The sequence below is a fragment of the Bombus pyrosoma genome, linkage group LG12 (assembly GCF_014825855.1).
Source record: "Bombus pyrosoma isolate SC7728 linkage group LG12, ASM1482585v1, whole genome shotgun sequence".
Classification (NCBI taxonomy): Eukaryota; Metazoa; Arthropoda; class Insecta; order Hymenoptera; family Apidae; genus Bombus; species Bombus pyrosoma.
In genome coordinates, this window is record NC_057781.1 from 1,496,693 (window position 1) to 1,521,272 (window position 24,580).

The following is a 24,580-nucleotide window of genomic DNA, read 5'->3' on the forward strand; positions in this document are numbered from 1 at the left end:
TTCTCTAGCTGTTTCTTCTTTCATGAATCATTACGGCGGAGGATTATTCCTGCCGTCGTTGTCGTCTTTCCTCGCACTGCTGACTACATTTACCGAGATTCATTAATGATAAACGGTAGGAACATTTGTGAATTATCGAAGCACCGGATACTGTCACATTGACATCCTGAAATTAACTTGCCAGCCAGAGAAATAACGGATTTCGTTTTGAAAATTTTATTCCAACGACCTACATATGTATACTTGGGCGCAACGAAATTTACATTCCATCCACTCGCGTTTTACGAAACGTTTAAAGCGTGGCACCGGTTGTTCGCGTAACATCGAAACATTGTTCGATCCTAGAAATTGATATTCTCGTATACGCGAAAGTGTTCTGGTTAATCTGGTTGGGAATGCGAATTTCCATTACTCTATTTTAAATCGAGTTACTTTTACTCTCTTATCACGTTTTATCGCTATGTTAGCAGGCTATACGCGTACCGGCACGCAACGCATAAAGAAAACAGAAAGAAACCCTTGTACATTTAATCACAGTTAAACTGGAAGCGTTTTCGTGTCTCGTGAAACGCGACGAGTAGGATTATTCTCGTTGGGACGCAAAACGCCGACGGATCCGTTTTACCGCGGCTCGTACGTTACCAGCTTTTGCCATATACATTTCGCGACGGTATCATGGTGCTATCAGTATCGGTGGCGGTAGGAAACAATCCCGCCTTTGTAGACATTTCGAAGCAAGATGAATGCAACGGCCCCGTTTCCTTTCGTTCTTTCCCCTTGTGACATTTTTATTTGCTCCTCTTCTATCTCGCGATATCTATATCGCCAGCCGCGTAGTCTCGATGAATATTTATACGAGCAGATTGTATCCGGGTTCGAGGAAGGGAGCAAATGCACGGTGCAACAACCTTCTCAAATCGAGTTCCGCCAATACAAACTTTAAAATATACATATGTATATATTATACGTATGTATTTGGGCCTATCTGTAAGGGTAGTTTCCTGGAGAGTCAACTTCAAATATTCGTGAATAATAAATGTATCTCATTCGTTATACGCTTCCTATCAATTTTTCGAATTGAATGCTCGAAGAATGCATGCTTCTTTCATATATACGTACAATCAGAAAAGACACGATCAGATAATATGTTTATTATCAGCATGAAAAGTTTGATTTAATATTTTATTTACAGAGGACAAACCGTGTCGATCCTGCATTTACGCAGCACATCCGATCCTTGGGAAGTTGGATCTCAAGGCTCATCATATAGCGTCGGTAGCAATAAAAGTCAAACTGGCGGCAAAGGAAAATCAAGTGGAAATGCACGGGGCTCATACACGCGTGGTACTTCGATACCATCCTTGAAGCGCCACGACACAACGGCATCGGCATCGTCGACTTCCAGCCTGAAGCAGCATCGACAGGACAGCCACGGACAGGCGAGTAAAACGTTTGAAAAATAAAAATCGTTTTATCGTACCGTATTTCTTTCGGAATATCGTGCAATTCGTAACTCGATATAGTATCGCGAACTATCGCTCTCCAAGCCGTAAAATTCCGTGCTCGAAACTTTTACAATCTTTCTCGTTCCTTTTATTTAAATTTCGAAATATTTTAGTTTTCGTTGTACGCGCTCGTTTCCTAACGATCGAGAACTTCGATAGCAATAATCGTTATAACCCTTTGAAAGATAGACTTTAAAGAAAAGAGAGAGGAAAGAGTTTGATATTCTGTTAGAGAACGTTGAAAAAGTTTGGACGCGCTGTCAAAATGTCTGGAAGACATCTGTTTCTATCGATGAATTTACGGACAGGTGACGGGTTCTCGTCGACGAGAATCCTCGAATTCGTTCCTGTCGGGTAACAGCGGCACCTCGGGCGAACTTTTCATCAGTGGAGATTGCAGCAGGGAATTGTCACCGGTGCGATGGTGCGACAGAGAGGTGGACGGTGTCTATTTAGGTCGATCGGGTTGGGTGCAAGTACAACAAAGGTCTCTGGACGAGAATCGACGGATAAACTATGAGAGTAGCTTGGTAACGGCAACCACAGGTACTCTGCCGTTGCCGAGACGAGCCACGGTTAAATTGGCTGACTATCATTGCAACAGCGAACCAGGGAAATGTCCTGAAGAATTTCTACGATTGGATACCCAGAGACCGGACTATCTAGCTCTGCATGGTCAAGACTTTGAATCCGTAGTGAGCAGCACCTGCACATCTCCTCACAGCATCCCCGAATCTTATTCCCCGCCGTCGATTACGCCGATAATCTCACCTCCGCCTGCCTTTCAAGATGTGATCGGCAAAAAGACCTCCTCGAAGCATTCTTCCGGGCGTAACAATTATGGCAAGCCGCCGTTCCTACCACGATCCAATGCTATAGTGGACAGTGACATCATCAGTCCTCCGCCTTCACCTCCGCATCAAGTGAATTGGAGTTCCTTGCCACCATCTTCCCGGAAGTCATCGAACACACCGTCCAGATCTAGAAGGCAAAACAGTAACAGTCAACAACAACAACAGCAACAACAATATCGAATGGCGCAAGCTAAATCATTGGAAGATCAGTCCTCTTCGAGAAGATCGCAGTTCGTCCAACGTTACCTAGAGTCCTCGAGCTCATCTTCGTCGTCAGTAGGTTTCAGAAGTCTGGACAGTTGCGTAACGAGATCGACGATGCCCAGATTGGCCGAGAACACGGATTCTTCGGTGGAGGGATACGACGACGGCGACGACGAGGACGACAATCCTAGCTCCTCTTTGAATCTAAGCCTCGTTTCTTCTTCGATAATAGCGCTGAATTCATCCACAGAGTCCATCCGCGCTAATGGGGAAAGGATTTCACCGAATAGACAGAGCCGTCACCACAGAAGTCAACAGGGATTAAGAAGATCACCCGGATCCTCGGAATCCGGCAAGTTATCGTTCAATTCGCCTTCCTCCTCCTCGTCGTCGTCAAGCAGCGCGGAGAGACAAGGCAGATCTCCGACACCCAATCCTTTTAGGCGTAACAATGCTTCTAGACAACATCAGAGTGCCAGAACGACGCAAGCGTCCCCAGATTCCCATCAGTCGCGGGTAAGAAGATCCAGAAGTCTTCAATTACCCGAGAAGAGGTCCCCCAGCACCGCCGCACCGAGTAGGGAGCATTCCAGAGAATCTAACGAGAGCCACAGAGTCGTCGTGAAAATTTCCACCGATCGAGGCAACGAAAGAAAACGTCATGCTCTCCAAAATAGTGCGTATATTCGTTGACTAGTTTCATTCGTTGCAGCAGTTTTCCTTTTCTTTTTTTTTTCTTTTTGCGAATTTCATATATGAGTTGAGCATCGTATTTTGTCGAAATTTCATTGTTCGAATATCTTATAAGTATTCAAGTGCTCGAACCTTCTTTACACTCCTGTACTTTGTCTATTTATTACTATAGTATATTGTAGTGTATTTGTGCATGTTTCCTAGGAAAAGCGCAGTCAACCGAGAACGCGTTAAACGAGGAACTTCTTCGCGAGACCGAGGCAGTAACCGAGTTCCTTTACGGTACGAGGAGTCGCGCAGTGGCTAGAAGTCTTCTCTCGTGTCGCTTCGAGCGCCGTGAAGACAGCCAAGAACAAAGACAAAGAAACAATCCCAACACTTACGACGTTTATTTTATCTCGTCTAAGCAACAGCAATCTTCGAAATCAAGCGGCATGTGTATACAACAGCAGTCACAGCAGCCGCAGCAATCGCAACAGCAACAACAGCAACAACAGCAACAACAACAACAACAACAACAATCCAGACGGCCGAAGACGCTTCAGAGAGGTGCAACGACACCGAATGCAAATCCCTCGTCTTCGAACCACGACTTCTGCATCAGTCCCGACACGAAACTACGCTGCAACAGCAGTACATGCGATTTCTGGCCACATTGCTCACAGAGAGATACTCTATACTCCCCTAACCAGGCACCGGTATTTATGAAGCTATCTCAGAGCTACCCGGCTCATCAAAGACTCCCCACGGACACGGGAAACCACGCGAATAGAGGAAGCGCCAGCTCATCCCCAGCATCGTTAGAGCGAATGGACGATCGGGAGTTCCGTGATCGCGAAACTTCTCGAAAGAATCGAGCTAACCGGGAACAGAACAACAGCAACGCGTCGAAATATCAAGAAAGGCAACCCAAAAGCGTGTTGAAGCAGTCGAATCGATGGTCGCCTCTCGAAGGATCCAATGGGAACGGGTCGAGCGTAGAAAAGAGGGAATATCATCGATACTATCAGAAACCTGAATTCACTGGCAGCTTCGAAGGTTGTGAAAGTAAAGATAGAAAAGTGTCGCCGGTTCAAGGGAAGAGTTTTGTGAATAGATCGCCGAGTGGTCAAGTCGCATCCTCATCGACTACATCGTCGTCTTCTAGTAGTGACATTTGGGTCACCACATCCGATCGAACGGTGACGAAAAGTCCGAGGAACGCAAAAAGTTCCGGGGCGTCTACTCCAATGGAAGATGCGGTGATTGGTTCTCTGAAGACGCTAATAGAACCGCCGAAAGATGGAATGCTGTCCAGGCCTGGAAGTGCTCCAACGAGAGGGGAGGATTCTCTGTCAGGGGACGTCTCCTTGGATCCTCATCAGCGGTCTCTTTCCTTGCCAAAGTCCTTTCTGACGCATAATGGGTAAGTTATTCAATGATGCTCCAAGTATGATTAAAGATTCCTACGTAGAAATGTATGATATATTCTCGATACGATGAGAATCATACATGTTGGAACACGGGAAATAAACGGAAGTACCGGCTTAACTTCCAGTTTACTCTACCGCATATCTCGGTCGTTTAGACGTTCAACCGCTCTTTTAATTGGCTTTCATTAAATGCTATCTGGTACTGCATTACGTGTGCTTCGAATGAATCTCTCGGCAGTTGTACAAGTTTTAAAAATTATTTCATTCCGTTCATAATCTCGTTTCCTATACATCCCGCCGGTCGATCGATAAGCTATCTATTTTGTGATCGTGTTGGAAAACAAGATTTAATGAAAGCAATTGCACGTGTCCCGCGTATACATACAGAGTAAATATGTTCCTATTTTTATCGAAGACTACGCAAACATGTGCATATTTTTCGTAACTTTCACGATACGTAAGACAGTCGTTGTAATTCGTTCAACGTTGGTACACGCGCTATCAACGTTAGTTAATGCAATCAAATTTTCGAGAAGTTCGATTACTTCGTCCCTAGTTGTACTAGCTACCTTCAACTGATAGTCCTCAGTGACCTAAAGTTATTATCAGTACAGTTGCATACAAATTATTTGCGGCAGATGCTCCTTCCCCAATAGATAGTCTATTCTCCAAGTAAATCCACGCGTATGTTTGTCAATTTCTTAGTGTCATTAATATTTTGATCAACCTGTCTGACCAAATTGTACACGTTTGCCATAAGAGCGATAAATGAATAAAGTAAGATGATTCGATTATCCAGAACATTTATCATAAGCTTCAATCACAGATTTGTTCGTTTATCCAGGACACATATCTCCGAGCGAAATTAAAAATTACAATCGGGATCATAAAATATTTAACTACATATAAGAATAGCCGCACTGCAATATAACGATATTAGAATATCGATGCAACGACACAAGAATATTGATGCGCCGATGTATATCCGCATAACAATATAACGATATCGGTGGACTGACATAATTTAACGAGATCGGGGTCATATCCATAGCACGTAATTACATTTGTAATTTACAGCGGCAATAAACTTAATCCGTAACTTTTCCATTCGCCGCGAACGCGGTTCCTTTTCATGCAAAATTAAAAATGGCTACCAAGTTTATGGCGCACCTATTTGTCGTTAAAAATATCGTAGCACTAAAACGTCGTTCAAACTGGCACGAGTGCCATTCAAACGATCGTATACCGATCTATGGGACGATTTATAGTTCGACAAAGGTGCGACATTTGTCGCGTGCTCTCGCCTAAATGCTTCTCCGCTTATGGCACACAGAGAGAACTCGAGAGGAGCCCTCAAGCACAACGACCGTAGAAACGCGCCAAGTGTAATGCGACGTAACCGCACGTTCGTTCAACTGGGCCCGATCTCGCTTAAGATCGCCCACGCATTAGCCCACGCAGAGTCCACGAGTGCATCCGAACCAACGCACAAAGAAACATTACAGCACTAGTCGTGCGTGATTCTGGTTTGTACCAAACGCGGCCAGAAACGCGGGACCAAATGTTAACAAATAATTCGTTCTAAACGAGGCCCTAGTTTATTTGTAAAAATAAAAACGATGTTTTACGAAATGATACAAAGCTTCTCTCGAGCTACGTTCGATTTCTTAAAGTGTAGTTGAACAGTTAACCGAATTCGGTTGTGCGTAAGAAAATTGATCAGGCAGCGGAAATCAATACGGCGAGAAAAACGAAATACACATAGAGGGAAAAAAACCAGCGAAATAAATGAACGTGTATGGAGAACGAAAAGTCGGTCAACTTGTTACGCAGAAAAATTTATCTGGAAATTAGCGAATAGAATACAGTCGGATAACGCGGAGGAACGCGGATTGAAGTGAATTTCCGAACAATGTATTCTCTGGATGCGGTTTGCGTGTTTTTCGAATTTAAAATGGGACATTTCGGGGCAAGTTTCTTCGCAGTTCCTGGCCAAACAGTTAATCCGATGAGAGGGAGCTTCCGGAAAGTTTCGTTCCTAGTACATTCCCGTACTCTCTGTATATTCTTTTAAGTCGTACAAGTTTCCAGAGCGATTCGCCCTCTTGTGTATTCACGTATCTCGCGTTGGATGTCACGAACAAATGCATAGGCAAACTTGTAAAGGATCGTACCGCGATATTCTGAGGAAAGGTACTGTGATATGAAAAAGAAGGCGGAGGATAATTCCGTGAGTTATGGATGCGATTCGAGATAGATCCTATTTAAAATACATATAAATTCGGATTCCTTTCGATACGCATTTTCAAATCCCTTCAGCGAATTTCAAGGCATTTGTGAAAAAATATGACAAATGTAGCTTTCCGATAGGTATACGTATTTTCTTTTTCGCCTTTACATTATTGGGATTTTATATAACGATATTTTGTTATATTCATTTCGTACGATCGCCACTCTCTTTTGTACCTCCAGTTTCCACGATCCTGTGAATAGGCTATTCTTTTTTCTTTATTAAACCATTCGCGTGTTTCCGAAACAGAGTTCGCTGCTTTGTTCTTTTTTTCAAGTTCGTTTTCGAAAGATGACACCTATTCGTAATAAAAGAAAAAAAAGACACAAAAAAAGAGTTGAGTAACTATGTTCGCAAGTATCGAATGACGAATCGCATATTGATTAACTTCGTGTTATTTAATTTCGTATTTCCAGTACATCTACAGCGACCGTGAAATGCTTGAGTTATTAATCTTTGGAAATGCCATTCCGTAAATACCAGACGAGGCTATTCCAACAAGAAAAGGTCGCAGACGATTCGACTCCGATATGGATGAATCTTTATAGACTTGAAGAATAGCCAATGATACTAAATACGTATATTTTTTTAGCTACGACAACTCGAATTTAAAGGACGAAATCACCCTCCAAAGTTCAACATTTAAAGGCCTGGAAACGGTTAAAGATAGAACAAGATTGTATTAACAAAAATTCATCAAGATTTGGGTTAACGTTAAGATTAATTCAAAATCTTCCTCTTTGAATACTTTTTGTACAGATTTCCGGTTTTTGTACGAATTCCCATTGATAACTTACGTACGAGTGAAATATGAATTTACATTCTGTTCTTTTTTCGCTTGGTTATTGATAGAATACAATAAACATGTCATCGAACATTTGACAGATATCGCTATTATAGAGCTTGATTTCAGATTTGATATGTAACATTATAGCGACTATGTATGTATGCCCATGTAAATGATATTAATCTTCAAAGGATCGGAATTTACGCGACAGGTGGCAATTTGGTTCTCAAATTTATCGGAAATTCATAGAAACCAACAAGACTCCTGAATTTCGAACGAGTACAGGAATTACTATTCATTTGACAAATTCTTGATCGAATCGACAAAGTAATTAACCGTTTTAGCCACGACACGGTAATCGATCGTTCCTCTATCAATCGCTAAAATATTTTTGTTTCGAAATTTTAGTGATTCTTGATGAACTCTTGCACATTTCAAATGGAAGCACATGTTATAGTATAACTTCGTTACTATAAATCTGAAAATTGTGTATCCTGTGTAATTATTATGTAGTATAATAATTATCTGAGACATAACTCGATGATGCAACTGCATATTAAGTAGCCTAACTCAACATACAAGTGTTCAATTTTAACTTATTATTGCAAACATTTAGAGCGGACGAAAATTTGATTAGATGGAAGCGATAAGATTATACGATGATCATTTCTCTAAAAAAGTTATTAACCTAGTTACGTCTAAAAGACGTTAATTTAAAAGATACTTTAATTGCAATATCGTGAAGTAAAACCTTTTCGATTGGTAGAACCGCTTCGTAACCAATTTCGCAGCATCTGTTATGCAAACTTTAATTTTCTCCAAACATGATGAAGCTAAGTGCTACTACTAAAAGAGGCGATATTCTTTTGAAATAAACGCGATTTTCCTTGGAAATTGGTCGTATTGTCGAGCATGTAATCGGTTACGTGGTTGACGACCAACGAACCGGTTTCACTGGAGAATGAGGGACTCGCTGACAAGTGTCAAGTTTAAATGGACGCGCATCGATTGCACCATGCGAATGTACTTTCTCTTGGTGGTGATTTCTTCGCTGTAAGCGCTACCTGGAGGTTCTGTTACGATCGACCTGCGCCGGCTACTTTATTCTGAAACTAACAGATGGCCTCGCATTCCGTTCTCTCACCTGTCCGGAGTGCTACCTGTGTTTCCTCGCCTACGGGCCTCATATATTTCATCGCGACGAGTGTCAAACCGCTCCGACTTTCCATCGTTCCGACGACATATGATTTTCAATAAATTGAAAAGCTGCTCGGTATCGATTCAAGCACAAATTACTCTCGTCGAAAAGCAAGAGAACGAATAACAGATTGCTTCTACCTTCGTTTCGTTCAGTGTTTCCAATTTTAGATATATTATACTCGTATGAAATTGGTACGTAGTTATTTGATATGTAACAATAGATATTTTCATCCATCAGAAAATAAAAATCGTTTTCACCGAAGTAAAGTCGATTACTGAATGTAGATGTTGTACGATTTCATCGAACTCCTTGTATCTCGTGCTTACAGGTAAAGAATAGAGTATCAGATAATAAAAAGTTGTGATACGAAAGTAAAAATCGAGTCGAAGCGACGTGTCGCGGGAACGTAACCAGTAGTTGGGACTAGTTAGTTTCTTGTCTGTGGTAAATTGGATGGAACAAACCCTTCAGATTCTCTCGTGATAGCACGCATTAATTACAATCTCTGTAATTAGAACTTGAAATAAGAGAGATTTTCAACAGAAAAGCTTAAACAGCTAAATTACCATATTGCAAACGAAATTGCAAACAATCATCTATTATGCATGATGATTCTTTTATACTCGTTGTTATTTAAATAATAAATGATAATTCGTGTGTGTATCACGCGATAGTGCACGATCGATATCAGAGGCTTTACGTTAGCTATTGCAAATTACTCTTCAACCTCCATTGGCCAGGAATTTGATTAAGTTCACTGGTTATTCATCTGACAGCTTGAAAAGGTTCGCTGTTCCCACTGTGCCTTGAATTACCGATAATTTAATAAAATGTTATGGGACGTCGTTATCGGAATCGTGAACTGTTCGAGAAATATGCAAGCTTATTAATAGACCCTCGCTCAAAGTTCGATATATCGTTTCGTGCAATTAAGCCATACGTTTTCGAATAATTAAACAAACAAACTCTATCCATCGACGTAATTGCCAAAGCTACAGGGAAAAATTTATTCCAGAAGATGGAGCTGTTATTGAACAATTCTGTGGTGTGTGTGTGGTAATTTTCACGCGTCGGCAGTTACACGTTGATTTTAATTACCCGATTTAATTGAACACATTTAATACCGCAAATCGGATCAAGAAATGTGATTGTATTTCATTATATCGAGAATGAGATGCATAACATATATTTGTCACTGGTCTTTCGTGTGACACGCAGTAGAATAAACGATTGCATGAACGTGTCAGTAGATAGACTTCGTCAGACACGGAAAGAATCGTTCGGTCAATAATATAATTAGTCCGTATCCTGCTCGTAAGTTCGTCCGTACGGAATTGCTCACGTAACAGAGTTTTATCTTTGCGTGGAACGTTGCACCTGCAACTTACACCCGTTCAGCTCGAATGATACGAAGGAGGCGATGAAATTACACGCTTTTGCTGCCGACAATGCAGAAGATCGACTAACGTTACGAGAGACGGTGGCCGGCTGAATTTGCGTTTCGGTCCTGTTTCGAGAACGTTCGAATCCGTGTTTTTCGTGTCATTTTAACGAAGAAAAGATCCTTATGCCGATGTTTGAAAAACTTGAAAAAATTCGAACTGAACGAATCAAGTGAGGTGTAAAGTGATTTCCAAAACGGCTCGCTATCCTGCGATCTTTCCGTTAGTATTATTATTATGTGAATGGATGTAATTTATGTTAGCAATTTCAATCATCCAGAAATTCAAAATTTTGTCTTCTATACCATATAGCGTCCGTAATTACTTAATGCGATTCATATTCAACATAATTCGCGAAATTTGGAGGTAAACTAGTTTGTGAATCAATGTGGAAAGGCTTCAAATCTATTTTCATTACCTTGGTGTACTTTATAATCAAACGATCAAATAAAGAAAGAGAACCATTCGTGAATTAAAGAGAAAATAACAGAGTGAAATAGTAATAATAAATAATTTGAGGTTCGCCACAGCTAGCGTCCTCTTTACAGAGGATCGTTGAATCAATTGAACTCAAGATTACTGAAAACATCAGGCTTTTCTGTGACTGTACGTATTCTATATTCTTACAAAGCAAACGTGGAATATTTTGCGACTCATATTTTTCTCAAACGGCATGTATGCATGTATGAAGTTATCATTGACGCCAAGAACTAGAGATTATTGGAGCAGAACTTTTCTGATTGGTATCGAGCAACGAGGAGAATTTTATTGCAGAGAAATGATCATATTATTCGATGCACAAAGAAACACAATGCTTTCGTTTGTTATCACTTTGAAACGTTAGCACGATTTTGCTTTCTCAATAACTGGCATTTGAATTCAAAGTTAATCAATTATTTCTTTGAGAGCGGTCGACTTTTGGTCTCGTGCACTCTCACACAGTGTTTATTGTGCGTGAATATATTTGTCCCCGTCCAATTTTTCGTTCTGAATTCGTTATTAGGTTGCCTATCTAAAGCATACAATGGCGAGTATTGGTTAGTAATTGCTTTGCTCCGCAATTGATTTTAAACAAAGAGCGTGAGAAATTAGAACGGTCGATTAAAATTCACCAGCAAGAAATAAATATTTTAAAAGCGAATTGTACGTTATAAAATAAACGTCGGTCCTCTTGCGGAACGCATGATCTTTCTTATTGAATTAAGCGCTACAACTGGAGAAAGAAATAGAGTTACAATTGGATGTAATTAGTGACCCTGCACCGGAGATCTTCACCTTAGGAATGACAGGCCACGGTTGACTAACTTTTAACTCAGACGTTGCTCCGTTCTGTTTCGTTAATTATTCATTTCTGCGCCGGCATTGTCCGCGTGAAACTTTACAGGACCAACAAAACTTGGGGCACCTATTCTATGTGTTGCTTCCAGAAACTTGCATTTCTAGCTGCTAAAATACCGCCGCGTATATTGTCAAAGACGATACTTGCAAAATGTCGTTCAACATATATCTTTTTTATCATTTCATCGATTAACAATATTTAATCGCAATATAATTTGCTTAGAATGACAACAAAATTCGACGCTCGATCTTTATAAAATTTAAATAATATTATTCAATATCAATGCCTAAAATCAAATATAAAATACTGCAAAATATTTTACTTTTTGTCAAGGTAAAGATTTTTGGCTCGTGCAAAATTTATCCTTCTCCAAAGTTCCAGGTTGGCTCTCCGACGGCATTATGGAGACGCGAGTAATTTTCATTCTTGAGCAAAGTTGACAGAATGAAATTTACATGTGCATCTTGGTCCGGCACCAAGAGCCGTTGTTACGTACAAGTGCATTGCGATAAGGACGCGTATAAAGCTATTTGCATGGCTATGTTGACGCTCTCATCTTGGCGACGCTTTTTATTTTGCGTCGACCGTACCCATTTTTCATGGCGTTATGAGGCTTTAAAGTTTCGAGGTCCGCGGATAAAACGTTGACGGTTGGTGCATATGTTACATCCTTGGTTTCGTGTTTAGTATTGTACTAAAAAAATGTATAAATCCGTGATACGTCATACGGAATGCAACAAGGACAAAGACATAAACATATATTTAACATTAATTCTTCGTAAAAATACGTTGTAAAATACCAAACTTTAAACGTTCAAAATTCATCCACGTATCTTTTATTTTTTATATAGCTAGGCATCTATATAAAATATATCGCTCGGGCGTTTATACGTCAGGAAGGGCAATTAATTCTGCTTAATCCCGACGTTGTCTCTATGGGTACCATAAATACGTCATATAGTACTCCTACGTTAGTGTATCATATAATGAGCTGGATTAATAACGGGAATTCCTGGGGATGTCGGTACGAACTCGTAAAATATGCGCGGTTGTAATTACGCATCTCGTTGAATCCGTTACGGCAAGAAAATAATTCACTTCCAAGCCTCTGGAATTGTTCAATGACCGTTTTAACGTTTCTCCTTGTATTACTCATATGTAATATTGCTTTATTGACTTCTTGCACGCGTAAAGGAAAGAAATAAAAGTATGTGTGGCAATTGTTTTTTAATTTAAACGCAGCAGAACCGCTTCGATGGTAAAGCGGATCGAAGTTCAATGGAAAAGAAAATATTATGTCAGTTGTAGGTTATCGTAAAAATATGATCATTGAGATTATTGAAAGAGTATTGAAGACGTTTCAGGATTGTTTGAGGTTATTGAAGTTATTCGAAGGTTATTCGAAGTCATTCGATTGAAAGTCATTCAATCGAATAATGCTTTATTCTGAAGTTATAAAATGTTTAATAATCCAATAAATGCTTTTACAGCCGCGCATAAAATTTTTTAGTAGCGCTAAAATATTGTCCATACCTCGCAGAATCCATGGTCACACGGAGCTAGGGAACAAAGAAACACTAACATCGATTTCCTCAATAATTTGCTTATATATCTCTGTGATTCGTTATCGTATTCAACACTTGACTGCCAAAGATGACATCGTTAAAAGTAAATTATATTTACGCTAGGAGGATCTTTAAAAAGCGCAATCACTGTAACATTACGGTTGGTTATTTTCATAAACTCGTGGCGATGTCATTCGATAGACAAGCTTGATCAATATCAAAGTCAAAGCATTGTCGCATAGCATTTGTCCCAAAGCATTATCTGTGTAGTGACTTCTGAGATGGTGCCAGTGTCACTTTGTACATGTTCGTTTGGTCTGTTTGCACCGATGCATGTACTCCGCGATGGATGCTGGTCTGATTGTGAACATAAATTACGAGGTACTAGGCGAATAGAACACACTCGGTCGTGATATTCGGATCACTCGCGTGTAATATGGTGTCGAAGACGCGAAAGGGCTGGATTCTCTACTCTTCCTCTCTCTCTCCCTCTCTCTCTCTCTCTCTCCTTCCCTCCCTCTCCCCATCTATTTCGTCGCTTTTTCTCTCTCCTACTTGCTCTCATCTTCTCCGTGGAAATTTCACAGAGTTTCTGTATAATGTCGAGGAGCGTAACGTTTGACAAGTTTCAAACAGATGCGCCTGAGCGCGTAAAATTTATACGCCGGGCCCATAAAATAAATTACACGCACGATAATTAGAATTCTACGGAGATGGAATTGGATTTTGAAGCGGCTCGAACGCGAACGGTCTCGAGTAATTAAACTTCACCGACGGGCACGGCTGGATTTATTTAACACTTATTTTAACGCGTATATCGCGTTATATAAGAAACTACGACGGAGAAGGGTAAAAAATGAAACGGGGAAAGCACAGTTTAAGTTAAAGGTAAACGAGTCCCGTTTGTCGTAAACGAATCCTTTTGGTGCTTCATAAATCAACGAGCCTGGAAAAATAGATGGAACCGGAACGTTTTGCGAATCACTTCGAGTGGAGTCGGACACAAAAGGGATTGGTGAATACAGTTTAGGATATTCATCGATTCACTCGAACGCCTTCATCGTTCGTGGATGAGTTTGAGAAAGTTTAAGGATCGTCTCTTTTGGGAGTTGATCACGAGGAAACGTATATTGGCCATTGAAAAATAGCGGAGCATTCCGATTGATCATTTCTGAGGAGAACGCTGACTTGACCAGCGAAAATAGTGAGACGAGAATCATTATACTAAGCTATTTACTGCCATCGTTCACAACCTTTGAAACATAACAGAATATAATTTTTTCATAATTAACGGCACAGGTAACAGGAAAAACGCTTATATCTCGGAATGGACGAAAAATCGAGCAAGCAATTGATTAAAGCGTAAATAATGAGTTGCTCGAAAGCACGGTATATCGAGCCGACGTAAATGTCGTTAACATGATATATATGGCTCGAAACAGGGATCAGTTTGAAACGGTCTTGAATGCAAATTGCAAGTCGTGATGCATTCGGTAGCGCCTACACACGCATACCTGGTGCAGACGTTTGATATTAACGACCGAATGTAATGATCGTTACGCGCCTTTGTTCTGCCAACTTGAACGCTAAGACCTGGCTTTAGCTGTATTACGATACGCAGAAAGTATGCGCTGATCTAATCTCCGCTTCTACAAGACACGATGTTTTAGGTTCCTTGATTGAAACCTTCGTGATTAATCACCGATCGATAATTCGATGATCGAGTTCAATAAATTGCATCGATTTCACGACGAATTCTTTACAAATCTTTCTTCTCCAGATACTAGACCAATGATACATATGCGCAGAAGATTGCAAAATTGATTTGTATTTGATCTCTGTATTTGATCGATTTTATTCTATCTAAAAGATAGAAGGTTAGACAAAACAGCGCGTTGCGAAGCAGAGCTCAAACGAGGAATTGAAAAATTCGAACATAGTACGTGATAAGGAACGACTATGTAATACGTAATAGTAAGCATTACGAATCGTGATTCATAAGCCTGATTGAATCTATCGAATACGGGCGTGATTAACCGGCAGGGCCGCGATAAAAGTTACTCAAATCATTACTAATCGAACGCAGACATGTAATTGTTATCGATACTTCTGCGATTTCTTCATCGAAATCGTTAAGATCTTGAGTCTGCAATTAGAAGGTTTTTTAGATACTGCTATTAATAATCGAGAACTTATCCAAAACAGAATATTTGTATACCTAAATAAATTGTAAATTATAGAGATTATATTCGTATCTGATTATAGAATATATAGATATGTCTATTTTTAACATTGAAGTACAATTAGGAATATCTGTGTACTTTTTTCCCCAATTTAGTAAAATATCGAGTTTGTCAAGCGATAAAGTTTAATCAATCTGCTTCCAATTCATATTAGTTTTGTATAAATATCCTTTATTATTTTGTATAACTATTATTTTGTATAACTATATAACTGGATATTTAAAGTTTCTCGTTTGAAAAGAAGATCGTTCGTTCGTGTTTCACAACTCTGTCATCGTTATCATCGATATCGAAGTAATACCACAAGCTGCTCCGAGTTGGAAAGTTCCTCGCGATATGATCTGAATGGCGAAATTAAGACGCTACGAAATGAGATCCTCAAAAACTAGCTGAATTCGCGAACGATAAAGAAAGTTCAACACAGCACAGAAGAAAATAAACAAGAGGAAAATGAAGAAAAAAAAACAAGTGATTCCTGAGAACTGTCGGTCTCGTAAAAACTGGGAGGATAAAATGAAGTCGCCAGGAAGGCAGATAAAAATGGCATTGTGTGCTTCTAGACTCCTTTTTTTACCGGTAGGAAATGATGGAAAAAAAAGTCAGGCTAAAACAACAGGATATGTCCTCGGGTTTTCGAGATTCTGACTCCATTATTCACATATCTCGTGCGTCTTCGCGAATGACTATGATTAAAGTGATAGTAGAAAGTACGAGGACACGAATGTAGTATAGCAGCGAATTTCAAATATAGGAATTGTTATTTGTCAAAATATCGGATTTATAAGCTTGCGAATACGACACTAACAATGGCTGTTCCGAGCTCTGTATCATTCAGGAACACGTGAGACTTGATACAGAGGTTTTCGGGCACGTAAAATGCAAACGATTCAACCCCAAACGCGCAAAAATCGATATCGAGAACAGTGGATGTGGAAAAAAAAGAACGCAACCGACCAGGAACTTGTGAGATTTAATACGCTTCTCTTCCAAACGAGCGAGGTTATATCCATATATCTCTGAACACGTTTGAGTTGGCAGTATATTCCAAAAGCGAGGGATAGTTTGAAAAATCTAAAAATTTAGAATTTCGATGTATAAAAAAAATTTCGTGATACCACGAGTTTCAAAGAATTTAGTAGTGAACTTTTTTTCAAGATTCGATCTTCCCGAGAATGTTAGAATCGCCAACATTCGAAGATTCCTGAAATTTTTACATCTCTATGACTCTCCACAGTTACCGAGATGTCAAGATCCTTCCAGGTGTCAGAGCTGTGAAGATACCAGGATCTCCACGACGTCCAGGGAATTAACATATACGCTGAAGTTTCCATAACACCAAGATCGATACAAGCGTCACGTTCCTCTGACGCCAGAACTGCCATAGCCCTAGAATTCCCATAACGTCAGGATCGCCCATGTTTCAGAATCTCCATGACACCAAGGTTATCAAGACCTCAAAGTCAACGCTTGGGTTCAAAGTCAAGGTTGCAGAATCTCGACGATAGCTGGATTCTTAAGGATTTTGAAGTTGTAAAAGTAATCAAGAACCTAACCCAAATCGGAAGACCCTATGACCCTTTAAGCTTTTATGAATCTCTATGTTCTCGAGGATCCCAGAAGCTCGTAGATGCCGAATGTTCCAGTAATTTCAAAACTCCTAAATTCCAGTAGATTTAATGATTCCACAACATCGTAGATTCGGCATTCTCCACACGTATGCATCAAAGTTTGTTTATAGAGATTATCCGAGTTGCTTAAACTACTCGAGAGCTTTTATTGTTTCAGAGTCTTAAACTCTCCAGGACTTTCTACAATCCCTGATTTCTCGAACTTATGAGTCGATTATATCGAATCCTACGAGGCCGACGTTACTTTTGCCTGCTTCCTACATATCCAGAGTTATTGGTATCGAACTTTTGTACGTAGGAGTCGTCGTGAATCGTCGTGTATTCCGTCTCACGTGTTGGAGCTCCACGCTATCGAGTCTCGTGACTCAAATATCGTAGATATTTAATTCCGGCGTATCGGGAAAACATCCGACTTATATTTTATAAATCCGTACCCTCGTGAATAAACTGATCTTATCAACTTTTAAGTGTGTTGCGATTCACGAATTTTTACGTTCTATTCTCGTTTCACTCTTCTTTCAGAGCAAAGATGTTTGTTTCAAACAAAGATTTCACGCGTGTAACGTCTTAACGCAAACTTTAACATGCAATTAATTCACTCATAACGACGCAACAGTGTGATATAAAAATGATTCTTTTATATTTTCGACAAACTTTAGAAATTTTGCGTTGACAGAAGATCCAATATGGTTGGAAATAATCAGGAAATATACATTATCATGTTGAGTTTAGGTAATTTCACGACGGTGTCGGTAGTCTGGTACCGATCTTACTTAGAGGGAGGTGACGCTACGTTGGCGTCATCGACATTCAACGTGCGAAGAAAAAAGAAATTTTAGTCACACTGAACGAACACGCGACTTACGTTCTACAATTAACGTGTTAATAGAATTCATTTTCAGAACTGTTTTTGCTTTCACGTTTCAAAAGCGTAAAATCGTTTAATCAACGAAAAATATAACAATTAAAAATATAACAATTTATATTTTTACACTATAAAAAGTTTAAGGAAATATTTATGTATTTGTAAGGAATTTTATTTTCGCCGAAGGATCGAATATAAAGTCGCACCTACAAAACACATATATTGTATTTTATCGAGATGGTCACGCGCAGCAGTTCGAATATGCATGGTGTTTCTATGCAGGAAACAAGTGGCCGCCGGTACATTGGGTTAGAGAACCGGCTCGAACCAAGTGGTTGCCACGGCGCATCGCAACGCGCCGGTGTATTGGCGCGGCGCTGCGATCGAGATGCCAGTACACCGCGCGCTGTCGTCTCGTCTACATGTTTTGTTCTGTTACGTTCGCTTATCGCTCATATCAACGTGTTCCTCTTCGCCTCTCTGCGCATCCCTTCACGCGCATTTTGTTTACCAGCCACCCTAGAAATCAGAAATCCTTGATGCGGTATGTTACGGCTATCTTTTTTCTTTTTCTTCTTCCGTAAACGTCCACCGGCGCACGAATCGAGTCGTACCGGTTCACGGTGGACGCGATAAAAGCTCTTTTTAAACATGAATCAACAACGGTGATCGAATCTTGACGACGTAACGTTGCGTTCTTACCGGTGAGTAACATGAATTTATTTTTTCGTCTCGTTTGATCAGAACGTTATTGAAGTATTGTTTGGTCAGGAAGTTCCCATGATTGTAAATGTACATAGTACATAGTTACCGGTACGTGTGGCGTATTGATTTATCACCTCACCAGGTCGCGTGTGTTTTGGAGCAGCTTTTTATTATTTTATTGCATTGCTTTTTTCGTCGTAAGAGTGCATCATGTGATGCCCGGTTTCGTAGCGCGTTATTACATAATTAATGAACCAATCGATATCTACTAGGTCGTTTGTATAAACGTGCCAGAATATTATATCAAATGTATACTTTTGCATCTTTAACAACCGTGTATTATTCGTTGAATTTTATTATCCTTAATTTCATTCCGATTGTACAATGCGAAATTTTGCTTTTCGTTTGGTTCGTTCGCTTGCTTTACCAACTCGACGAATTCGCTAACGAAGGAAATTCAAGGGAACAAACACGAACGCGACTGGTTTTCGCGAAAAAGGAGGATTGGTTTCGCGCATACATAGGATGATACTCTCAGGATCGACCGTCCTTGAACGGTCAAAAATATGTTTGCAGGTCCATCGGTAGCGGAGTAGGTCGTCTCGCGTGGACCTGCACTCGTGAGATTCTCACTGCAAACCTGTTCACCTTCGTCCTCGCCCTCGGATCGAACACATCCGTGGCTCGTCTTTCGCATCTTCCGCTTAGCTGAATCCTGAGAATTCGTCGAACGTTAGTTAGATCATAAAGAAAGACAGAAAGAATCGACGAAAGAACACTACTTACATACCCTTCGTGTCTGATTCTTGATCTGCAATTCTTTCACGTGAGCAGAATTAATTTTCCTCTAATTGTTGTAACTTTCAAGAAATTCCTGAGAATTCATCGTGTCTGTTGATATGAATCATTATGCAATCAGGTTGCTACGTCATCATTTGATAAGTAAAACGCTTAATTATCGGGAAAATTTTAAGTTGGAGTTTCTAGTCAGCGATTTCGAATTAGTGTTCTGTTAATTAAGAGTGAAACTCGTTTCGCACGGAATTCCAAGATTCGAGAATATCGACCAGAGATGTATCGTGGTCTGTCGATCATCCTGAGAATCATTTGAAATTCCGTTGAATTAACCGGAAGCTTAACAATTTTCGATCGGAAGCGGACGCTTCCTGTCTACGATCGATCTGTGGTTCGGTCGCTCTTCTTTGGTTTAACGTCGACTTCGATTTTCCACGCTGACTGTTCCATCATATCACGAACATCAGAAATCTGATTCGAGAAATCCCATTAACTTCGTAGGAAATAGTCGAGAACCGATGAAAACAATCGGGAAAATCTGGACGCTTCCCGTGTACCAAAACAGTCACAAAAGCGTGAGCCTTGAACCTCGAAGAAGCGTTAAAAATGTAAAATATGTCGCGACGTGAAAGCCTAGGTATCCTGGATAAAGTCGCTAAGAATTTCTGCGAAATCTATAGGATAGAATGATCGAATATCTTTTCTTTTTAGTTGCAAAACATACAAGGATGTTGGTGGGAAAGTGATACGAGTTCATTATTTTCTAAAAATAATAAAAGTACAGTGAATGATTTGTCTAGAGGATTGTAGAATACATATATTAACATGTTTTAGTGTGGGAGAACATATAGATTTCTCTCTTAAAGTTTAACTTAATCTATTTAACTTAATGTTGCATTTGCATTTAAAGTTAAAAGTATTATATCGCTTGTACTATTTTTCCACTAAACCTCTAATTTGTAAATGTTTCTAATTAATATTTCATTTATTTACAAATTAACGCGTAAGTAAATAATAGCGCAAAATTCTGAAGTTCGAACTCATATATTACGATTAGTGAAATGTTAAGAATTCACCTGATATGTTTTATTGAACGAAGACGTACAGCTTGCGATAGACGTTCAGTTGAGCCACGCAGGCTGTACATTGAATGTCGACCGTACGTGAAACCGGTCACGTAAAGAAATTCCAGAAACTTGGTAAAACTTTTGGTACGTAGATGGTACGTTGTACTCCGGATTCGATCACCGAACTTTGTCGTAATCATTTCCTTTTCGGATGCGTTCGCCAATTTTGTTTCTTTTCTTCTCTCTGTTTTCTATACAGATGCGAAGCGAATGTGAAAACATCTCGACGCTGGCTGAAATTCGCGATAACAACGAATAGCTGTGATTCCGTGAAGCGTGATAAAAATGTAGAGTTCGTAACACGAGTTTCCCGTGATTGATAACGGCCCCGATCAATAATACGCCAAGCCAGATAAAAAAGAAAAAACAAACCCAGTTCCATGAACGTGTCTGAGTATGTAGTTTCGCGAATATGTGTAACGACTTCGATAGATCGATGAACATCAAAATGTGAGCACGAGGTTATTGTCAAACTCGGACGCAGCAGGAAACGATATTTTTTCCGGAAACGTATGTTGCTCGTTAACTATCGAAATAATGCGATGCGGCCAAAGTGTGCACGTGTGAATCGTGTTTGACGAAGTAAATTATCGTCAACGCCGAGTGAAATGAGTGAAAAAGGTGTGGTGTCGTCGCTGAAGAATCGTGAAAGAGTGAGCGGAAGTATCTTCTGGAGGCACAGCTGGCACTGTTCTGCTTATTTATCGAGGGAATTGTCCTTTAGCAAGCTGAACAGCCCTGTTCGTAGCTGGGACAACATGGCTCGGGCCAAGACCAACAAGTAAGAGCTTAAGAACCTTTTGTACATACTTCTTTTCCTTATCGAGTGAGGAATGCACATTTCAATGGTTGACATGACTAAGAAATATACAGGTTATCTATAAAATAAAATGTGTAGGTTCACTAGCATGTTCTACCGCATTCTTTTTTGAGTCATAAAATTTCGTAAAGTCATAGGTATGTAATATGTACCGAAAGAGATATTTCTTGTTTGAGAATGGTTCGAGTAGCTAAATCATGGTATACCGTACGTCTATTTACAGAAATCAAAGATGATTGTACGAATTTCTGAATATGAAGTCATTCGTTCGTTAGTGATGTCAAACATATTCGGCATTCCAGTAACAGTACTCGAATTTATGTACACATTTTTCTGTAATACGTGTTTTATTTGCATTTTTTTAATTACACGCTTGTAATGTTAAGTGTTTCGAAAATACGCATATCGCGCTTTGTATCGCAGTGAATGTTTCTTTTCTTTTTTTTTTTTTTACCAACATCATTATTTCATACGTACGTATGAATTAACGAGCGAAACCTTTGAAGAAAAGCATTAACTTTTTATACGTTCGTCCATAAAGTTTTATTTCGATTTTAACATACCTACACACATTGCGCATGTGAAACGTGCAAACAAAAAATTAAATACATATCGGATGTCCGAGTCGTAAGGCTACTGCGCTATCGAAAAAGGGTGCATACAAAGTTAGTACTTACCTTGCGTGTACATTATTAAATTTCTGCATTCGTCCTCCTATCGTAACGCGATATTTTACGTTTCACGAAGATCGCGAGCAGAGCTCGCGCCTTGTGTTATAAATTTCGCGAAACCTCGCCGCGTTTTCGTTGCTGTTCGTCACGCAAGGTAATTATACCCGGCGCGCGTTACATTTTTGCCAAGGGAAAAGAACAGGACCGAGAACCGTTCGGTGCTCGTGATTCCTGGCTAGTATTTCCGTCACGATCGATAAACGTTTGCTACCGTGGCGAAATACGAAATTCTTTCCAGTTCAAACCTTGGAAACTTACAATCGGACACGTTGGCTAAATTAATCGAGTTGTTTCACGATTTGAAGCAGTAAAGAAGTTATGCTAACGAGCAAGAAATTACCAAGTTAATGCGCAATTAAATGTTGTCTCTTCAAATTAAATTTCAATCACGCTTAGTTTCTTTAAGACATCGTGTATTTAACAAAGATCGTTTCTGTACCATTATTGCGCTCTTTCAATGCCTACATAACTTCATTATCCCGGATTTGTAACTATTATCTTCCTTGAATAAAAAAAATCCCGCGAACATTGCTGTTGCAGTTTCCATATTTAATAAATTTATGTCTCCAGCAGCCTCAATGACACTTGTTCCAAATTTAATTTCACACAGGAGAGTCAGGCGAACATTTCGATTATTCATGGTGGACAATAACGGAGTTAATAAATCTCCTTAACGTTCAATATATGTTATTTATAGGAAATTTCTTCTTCTGTAATGCGCTTGATAATTGACGTTAGAACAAAATCTAATTAATGGTTCGTGGAAGTTTACACTCCGGAGGAACAATATTTCATTTGCACGGATCTAATACGAGGCTATTTATTTAATGGTAACCCTATTAGTTAGCTTTCACGTAAATTTCGTTTGATTAATTGCCAATGGAAACTTCGTGATGAATTTTCCTTGCATGTAGAATGCAAATGTTGCGATGGCGAGCGTGTACACGCTACAGGAGCCGCTTATAAAATTTCATTCGAGTCATTTCCTTATTTTGTATACGACTAACCGAACACAGACACTCTGCCGTCGCTAAGCTGTTTATTCCAACAATTTACGTTGTGCTATGAATTTTATTAATGAACTGGAAAGCCCGGGATTTTGAATCTCGCCGTCGTAAATGAAAACGATTGCGAAACGAAACTGCGATGAAAACGATTTAGGATGTTATGGCTAATCTAAATAGAATTTCACAACGTTCGCGTTTATCGGTGAAAAAGTGGGGAAAAAATCTTACTTGGACGACGGTGAAACTTCACGATCGGTGAAATCCTGCCGATGAACGCTGAACGAAAGTGTTCGTTTTCCTTTTTAACGGCGTCAACGAAGTTATATACGCATGATAGTCTCGCGTAAAAACACGAGGTCATCGATCTTTCATATTGGAAAACAATTTTCGCCGTAGAACGGCTACAAGAGAGAGGGTGACTCGACACTAATTAACTTCCTGCGCGTCAGCACGCGGATCAAAAATGTCTACAAACTGACGGCATCGTCGTCGTCGCTCAGACGATTCTTCACTTTCCCTACAGTCACCTACCTCGTAATAAGGACAGAATATTACGGCTTTGATAAAAATTGAACAGAGCCAAGAATCTTTTCTTCCATCTTGCGCTTAATTAACTTGGGACGACGAGACGTAGAATGAAATTGAACATTATTCTGTTTATTAATGATTAAATTTAAGAACGGTGAAAATGAATTCAAATTATCAAATGCCTTTTTCATTCAAGACGACAAAATGCAAACGTAAGATGAATTTAAATATTATTCTGTTTATTAATCATTAAATTTAATAACGGTAATGATGACTTCAAATTATCATTGTCTTGTTAATTCCAAACTAATTGGTTAAGAAAATCAGAAAGAAGAAATATATTCGATCTCCTTCCATTTTATAGAATTAATACAGACTTACACGAGTCTATCTTTATCAACGTCTTCTGGTTTAAACGTATCGAGAAGAAACGATCGACATAGAACATACAAATTGAACAGTATCGCTGTATAAAATCATTGAATAATAGCTGAAAGGAAAAGGCAATTTGATTATTCATTGCTTTCCATGATCCAACGACTAAAGAGGCTTTGTGAAATGCTACCATTATTTCGATCAATGAATTGTGCAGCCTATAACAGTTCTCCGCATAAAATGGACTCGAAACAGATGCCGCGATAAAAGAATTCTCGCTCCACCTTTCCCTAAGTTCTTTGCTCGAATAATTCCTTGGCTCGACAGAGGACAGAGAAAAAAATGGAAGAAACCGAAGGTGAAATGAAAACAACTTAGCGCATAGGTAATTCGTGGTTAAAAGATGGGCGAGATACTTTATCAAAGTATTCATTTAAACAGGGGACAGTTTGCTGGTTATTTCG

General features: G+C 39.6%; 1 protein-coding gene across 8 annotated transcripts in view; it reads left to right on the forward strand.

Moving 5' to 3' along the window:
- The window catches only part of LOC122573799 (serine/arginine repetitive matrix protein 2), a 131,137-nt gene that overhangs the window by 46,583 nt on the left and 59,974 nt on the right, over window positions 1-24,580 (forward strand). For all 8 annotated transcript variants that reach the window (XM_043740655.1, XM_043740654.1, XM_043740656.1 and 5 more), the window contains 3 exons: window positions 1,193-1,439; window positions 1,814-3,239; window positions 3,461-4,661. In XM_043740655.1, the coding sequence (XP_043596590.1) occupies window positions 1,193-1,439; window positions 1,814-3,239; window positions 3,461-4,661 (2,874 nt within the window). The remainder of the gene's footprint in view (window positions 1-1,192; window positions 1,440-1,813; window positions 3,240-3,460; window positions 4,662-24,580) is intronic.